Source organism: Varanus komodoensis, unplaced genomic scaffold (genome assembly GCF_004798865.1).
Source record: "Varanus komodoensis strain SLA01 unplaced genomic scaffold, ASM479886v1 scaffold15, whole genome shotgun sequence".
NCBI classification, from domain to species: domain Eukaryota; kingdom Metazoa; phylum Chordata; class Lepidosauria; order Squamata; family Varanidae; genus Varanus; species Varanus komodoensis.
In genome coordinates, this window is record NW_025335440.1 from 8,225,712 (window position 1) to 8,233,095 (window position 7,384).

The window sequence follows — 7,384 nt, forward strand, 5'->3', positions numbered from 1 at the left end:
AAGAGAAGAGAAGAGAAGAGAAGAGAAGAGAAGAGAAGAGAAGAGAAAGGCTGTGGCGTAATTCAAATATCATTTGAAAGACTATATAACTGGAGAAGATTGACTTTGTGTAATTCAATGTTAGTTTTACACTTTCCCCTTTTTGCATGCGCACATACCCACACACACCCACACACACCCACACACACAGGAATAGAGGAGAAAGCCTTGGCTGTCTTACCTGGTTGAGCCCCAGGTTGGATACTCTGGAAGAGGTGATTCCTGACAAAATCGCCGTGGCCACGATAGCGCCCAGGCACTGGGCAAGGATGTACATGAAGGCCCGGAACATGCTGATCTGGCAGCTGAGAAGCAGGCCCAGGGTGACCGCCGGGTTCAGGTGGGCGCCGCTGATGTGGCCCACGCTTTGGGCCATGGTTGCGATCGCGATCCCAAAGGCCAGCGAGACTTTCACGTTGTCTTGGGGGGGCGTCGTGGTCGAGTTGGCTGGCACGGAGAACTTGACGCCCAGCGCCGAGCCGATGCTGATGAAGATGAAAAGGATCATGGCGAAAAACTCGGCCACCACGGCCCTCCAGAAGATCTTCTTCTTGAATTCGCTGGCCATCTCTCCTCCTCCTCTTCTTTCTTCTGCTCCTCCACCTGCTTTCTGTCTCTCTCCCTCCCTCTCGTTCCCTTATCACCCACCGCTTGCCTTCTCAACAGGCTTCCTGGCTGAAGTCTGAGGAAGTCTGAGCAAGAACGGGATGCTCCATGTATTTATAGGGTTTTGGGTGGTCTGGAGGAGGGAAGGGGTGTCATAGAGCAGCAGAAAAGAACATCGTCAGACACGCCGACTGTTGCTGCCTGCCAATTTCTCTTTTTTTTTTTTCCTCTCTCTTCCACCGGCTTTCCCCGCCCTGACAACATCCACTCATTCCGTTTTCCCTTGCAAACTGCAAGCTGCGTTGCCGTGCCGTCGCTTTTCCACAACTTCGAGAAATCCTCCTTAACGGGGCACTCGGGAAAGCCTGCACGTGGAATTCCCTAGCGTGGCATCTTTCGTCGCTCCGCTCCCCAGTGGGAAAGATGCGGGAAAGCAGGCTAAAAAGCTCTTACAAGACTTCTCAGTCCGAGTCTTTCTCTGAGCTGAGCCTTTGGCAAGCTTGGGTGGTATGTATTCACCTCCTTGCATCCCACAGAGACAGTGCATTAAATAAAAGGGTCCATTTTTAAAGGCTTCATTAGAGCAAAAAGTAGGAACGGAGCACTGTGGCTTTCCCACTTTTCAGAGTTATTACCAATCATGGGTTTTGCTGGGTCCATTTTTCTCTATGAAGCTGAAATGCAGAACAATATTTCAGCATTACAATGTAATCCTATGAATGAACACAGGAAAGGAACCTCAGCAAGCAAACTGAGAGACTTCCAGGTATAGGATTGCAGTCTAAGGACACAATTCTTCGTGAGAGAAGGGGCTTACAGTTCCCAGAATATCCCTGCCCATCCTGGGAATTTTAGGCCCTTTTCTGTCCAAACCTTCATCCGATTGTTCCCTAAGTGACTTTTCTTTTGCTAAAAGCTTTGAAACTGCCTGCCTGATGTAATCTGAAATTGGCCATTGAGGCTCCGTATCCATTGCAGCGTGAGTGTTTTATGGTGCAGCTCCCAAAATCGGTTCATGACCATGGACAGCTCTCATAATGCTCAAAATAAAAGCTGCAATGCATAAAGAGCCCCAAGGAGGCAGGTTTTTCAGTTCCTGAGAAATACACACACACACACACACAATGTGAGAAATGTCCCAGAAGGATTTTGCTAGCCTCGTGCAAGCTCTTCCAGTTTCAAATACCTCATCTTGCCTTCAGAATTTTTCCCAAGGCAAAATGTGAGCATAACGGTAAGACTAACACCCCTTTAAAAGCTTCCTACCTTTCCACCGAGATCCCAAGAAACAATCAAATCACGTTGAGCTAAAACCTTGGAAACTCCATAGGGCTTACATGTGAGTAGACCTATTTATGACTATTCTTCTACATTGCATTGTACACAGCACCTTCATTAGCAGCAGCATTCACTGTACAAAGAACCAGTTTGGATGCGTTCTTAGTGTTCCCTCTGCCTCCATAAACGGTCATGCCTGAGAACCAGATCGGGAAGGTATAGGAGCCCTTCCTGCATGCTCATGAGCTGCTATCCCTTTGCAGCCAAGAATCTAGTGCCTGCATCTGCATTTTTCCTCTTCCCTCCCAACCCCCTTTCCTTTTGTGTCATGACTTTTAGATTTTGTGAGGCCTGGCAGGGATGCTCACTGCCTATCTTTGTAATCTGCCTTGAGAGCATTTTTGGCAAAAGGGTGAAATAAAAATGCTGTAAATAAATAAAAATCACACAAGTCTTAGTGAGACAATCAAAATTGTAATGTCAGCATAGATAGAGAACAATTAAGTTCTTGATGCTGATTTGTTTTAAGGCATGAGTAGAACCCTCTTCATAATATGTATTGGTTTAATTTCACATTTCTAGGCCTTCCACTATTGAAGCTCTCATGTATTTATTCCAGAGCAATTCACTACGCAGGGCACAAAAACGCGCTTAATGGACCTTGCCTACAACAAGGTGATTCACCTACGGATGGCCAAATCTGTCAGTTTCACTTTGTTCCACAACCCTATTTCCCGAATCTCAAATCCCTTCTGTCCTATTTAGGAAGAAATGTATGACTTCTTAACAAAGGAGAAGTGAATGAAATCCTTATTTCATGGAGAAGAGCATTTTATATCTGTCAGCCACGTAGCTGTTAAAAGCAAGAAGTTTGCCAGCAACAGGAGTTGCCAAGGGATACGACTTCAGACAGGAGGTACCCTGTGAGCCCACCTCTTGCAAAGAAGCACGGGAATTTATTTTCTGCTCTGAACATGCAAGCTTCACCCATTTACCACCCTGACTGTGCGTGCCAGCAGGAGCCCGCGTCTGCCAAAACCGTCACCAGCCTCTGGAACACGCACTCAGGACTGCTTTGCGCAATTTTCCGGATTTGCGCAAATTTCCAGTTTTTGCACAAATTGCAAGAATGCCCAAACGGGGGAAATTTGCAGGGACAGCGGTGCCTGATCGTCCTATTCCATAGCTGCTCACTGTGTGAACTTTGCCCGTTCACGTGATACCAACAGCGATAGCAAACAGGGACCCAAATCGAGGTAAGATGAGCACTGAACTGACGCCTGGAGAAAGCTTGCAAGTTGGAACATATATTTGCCCATCTTTAATCTCCTGTTTCTGGTCTCAGAGCAGGGTGAGAGGAAGTGGCCGGCTAAAGCTTTTCCATGAAGGCATTTTTCAATCTCACCAATCTGGTGCCATGGCCTACGAAGCGGTCTGGAATGTACCTGGGTCAGCCCCTCTCATCAGAATGCCTGAAATACTATATAAACATCTCCTCTGGCACTCATATCGGGTGCATGAAGCACAGGTTTGCTTTTCAGTTAATCTAGCGCACCTCTTCTTGTGCGGGGAATGTGTTTCCAAGGCAAAACTTGAAGAGGAATGTCAGGTTGAATTCTTAGTAAAATCTAATACCGCCTGGCCCAAAACCAGCCTGGGTCTTTGAGCTCTGTACCCGCATTAACCTGCATTTCTTATTGCTTTAAAAAAAATCTACACAAACATTTATCCTGAATAAATATCTGTGGTGCATTTTTGCATAGAATATACAGTTCAAAAAATTATTTATCTCTAAGAATATATTTCCACATGTGATGGTCAGATGCTGCAGGGTTTGTTTTAGTCTACTTATGTATTGTAAGTCATCCTGAGATGTTTGTAGGGGACGGGATAAGAAAGCTTTTAATAAATAAAATAAATGAATACATTTGACCCTGCCGTGTGCACTTTGCATTGCAGAATTACGGATTGCGTGTGAGCGATGGACCATGTTTTCGTCTCCGTGCTGATTGCATCTCTGCCTTGTCTGTGTCCGTCTGTCCTTCGCACTCTCCCTGGGATCACCCTACCCTTCCTGGCTAGGGGGTTTGTCCTCCTACCCACCTCTTGTCTCACCCTATAGCAGAGGTGCAAACCTTGCAGGCCATGGGCCACCAGAGACTCCAGCAGCCTGGCAGAATGACAAGAAAAGCAAAGGGTGCGGGAGTGTTTTAAACATGGGCTCTACCGCTTTTTGAAGACAACTTGGTCCTAGAGTATCCCTGGATAAACCAAGGAACATGGGCTTGGAGGCTGCTTTCTGCTTTCTGTGAGCGACTAGGAATGGAGCTTTTACGTCAGGGATCAGAGAGCAAGTTGGAGCGCAATGTTGTGTGTGTGTGTGTGGTGGGTGATGGTGCATGCGTGTGGAAGAGCAGGGGTACACACGTGTGACCCCCAACACCCCAGTCAATGCCCAAAGGGGCCGCTGGCCATCGCATCCGAGCACCTGCGGGTTTGCCCCATCTGTTCCACATGAAGTGTCCACAGGGCATGGATTGTTGCTATAAGATCTGAGCACAGCAATGGGTGCAAAGAGAGAAGGGTGCATAGACAGACTTGAGCACAAATGACCATTTGGCCCCAAGTCTTTTTTTATGGGGTTTCCTTGGCCCCGGGCCCCAGTTGAGGGTCCCCATTTGCACCCCCCCCAACAGTTGGGCTCCTGGTCAAGGGGCCAGGGGTCCATCCAGGGTGAAAGCCCAGCTTCCACTATGCAAGGAAGTTCTGGTCCTTTAGTGAGTGTGAAGAGCCTGCAAGTGCTCAGCTACCAGGGATATATACACTCTGCATATGCTCAGAAAGCAGAAACCCATCATCATATTTGTCTCTTTCAAAATAGGGACAACTGGAAGAGAGTGGTGCTGAACTGATGCCGTGGGAGTTAGAAAGTCAGCTGGAAGGTCTGTTTGGATGCAGTGGCCAAGGCACTGGCCTTGGCACCGAAGCAAATAAAGCCGGAAGGGACCAAACGGTTTGACCGCTGGATTCAGCCACAGAGTCCCAATTCTTGGCCCAGTCATTCTCTCGGCCTAGTTCATCTCCAAGGGCGCTTGTGGAGTCCCTAACAGCCAAAGCGACCTGCTATTGTGCTCTTGGTCCTTGGAGGAAGTGTGCAAAAACTGGAATGCAGTCGTTCAAAGGTGATCTATAGCTGGCAGGCAAAATCAGATATGACTCTCCAGGAACTGCTTGTTTCATTTCACGCTGCATATTTTAGCACACACGTTTTCAGGAGCTCAACCTCCTTTGCTGTCACCAGGGAGACAGGCTCTGGCATAGCTGCCAAGCCAACTAACTCAACCCACAAAAAAGAGGATTTTTTTTTTAAAGGGCAGGCATGGATTCATTAGCAGAAAGGTTCCCCGGGGTTGCCAAAACAGATTCTTTTAGCAGCAACCAAGCAAAATCCATTCGCCTCCCAGCGGATGCATCATGGCCCATGCCATGCCCCTGGGATGCCTTCATATCTGTCCCTCGAACACGTTTGCGAAACTTTCAAAGGATGCTTCTTCACAGTTTCAAAATGCTGACATCCCCTTCCCAAGTGAGCTGATCGAGAGAGAAACAAAGCGAGCCCTTGGCAAATGGAATCCATTCAAATTCAGCTGGGTTTCTAGTTCTTGCTTTTTAATAGCTGCATATCCTGTTTAGCTTCCATCAGAGCTGCTTGTAAAGAATACACCAGATGCAGCTGGATCTCGCTCCGGTTCAGCTGATGAAACTTTAAGGAAGGGATGCGGATGCCCAGGGGAACTACTTAAACGCAGTAATTATCTGTTCTTGGATCAGCCGGCAATAAAGGCAAGGGTAACTCAAATGTCAGCTTGTATCTCCTCCAGTCAAGCCACTTGACACTTACGAGAAAATAAAATAAAACAACCCAGGGCTTTTACAGTCCAGTCCTAGTATCTGATGCATAAGCTTTGGGTAGAGTCATGCACGGTAACATCAAAACTAGGCTAAGGGTTTTTCAGTACCAGGAGAAAAGCTTATTTCCCTCAGTATTTTAGCATGCCAGTTTTCACTCTAAATTGCTTGTTTTTATTTCTAGTGCTGCAATTTTAAACTTTCGCATTATTACGTTGCAGTTTATGGTTTCGATTGTGATGAACCACCCAGGGAACTTAGGCTATCGGGTGGCACTGACCTGTAGAAGTACAACCAATGTACCAGAGTCACATCTGGGAAACTCTGGGGGATCCCAAGGTTTGCTGATGTGCAAAGCAAAGCAAAGCCCTAAACCCAGGGAAGGACCCCAAAGCAACCCAGTGAGAACTAAGCATGATTTGTGGCTACAAAATGCAAAAAGTTGTGGGTGCAGGGTGCAAGAAGGGTGCAGCTAGCTGGAAGAGTGAACAAGAGCCTTCTGTGCTGCAACACTTTGATGCAGACCTCATGTGTGTTCGTATAAGTTTGTCCCCTTGAATTTCAGGATCTGATGCATGGTCAGAACACTCGGAGGTCACCTCAGAATAATCAGGTCAGAACAGAGATTTCCTGAGTGGAGATGGGCAACAGAAAAGATTGATTTGATCCGAGCGGGGAAGCCAAATGTTTCTCATGGCAAGATCTCGCACTCCTCTCTGTTTGGAGAGCGAATGGGACAGACTCCCATGCTCCTGAAGCCTGGAATAACCCTAAAAAGCCTCTGATCGGCTCAGGGCTGCACGGGCGGAAACCTGGAACTGCTTTCCCAGATGTCTCCCGCAACAGGGTTCACACAACAGCCGCATTCCAAAGGGCTGGGCTTCCTATGGCCAGTTTTGGAAAGGAGCTTGTTGCCAAGCCCCGGTTGCTTTCCGAGGTAAAAGGGTCAGGATTTAGGCCCTCTTTGCCTCTTTTTATGGTTCTTTTAAAACATCCCTGTCCACGTAGCAGTCTCTCGTACAAAGGAATGGGATGCCACGAGATAAATTGACACTACACATATGTAACTCGTTAATGTTGTCAGGAGTTTCTTTAAAGCTGGGCTCACAAGGGACTTCCAGCATCAGCTTAGCACCAAGGAAGGGCAGGTTCAAGCAGCCAGGCAGCCATGAAGTTAACAGGGTGACTCAGGCGCAGGCACCATGGTCTGGATCCAGACTTAGAGCAAACCCATTGGACTCAATGGGCTGTTTCGTTGCAGGAGATTGCCGCTGTTTTGAATCTAATCCCCCCTCCAAACTAACCCACTCCACAGGCCTTCCGCTGAGACGATTGTGAGAGAATTAAGTAATATGAATCTTGATGATGCAGGTATTTTTCCAGACATTTGACTGTTTTGAACATGCAAATTTATGCAAATATTTCTTTGTAAATATCAAGGCAATTGATGCACATCTTTTGTGGAACAGCCTCCATCTGTGCAGAGGTGGAGGCAGCCCAAATATTAGCTTGGGGGGGCATTCTTAGCCCCTAAGAACCCCTAATTAGCTTG

The 7,384-nt window shown here is 47.3% G+C and overlaps 1 protein-coding gene across 1 annotated transcript in view; it reads right to left on the minus strand.

The window, feature by feature from the left end:
- The window catches only part of AQP1 (aquaporin 1 (Colton blood group)), a 29,109-nt gene extending 28,253 nt beyond the window's left edge, over positions 1-856 (minus strand). Inside the window, exon 1 of the mRNA XM_044424574.1 lies at positions 221-856. Within this exon, the coding sequence (XP_044280509.1) occupies positions 221-607 (387 nt within the window). The 5' untranslated portion in view covers positions 608-856. The remainder of the gene's footprint in view (positions 1-220) is intronic.
- Between the last annotated feature and the right edge of the window lie 6,528 nt (positions 857-7,384).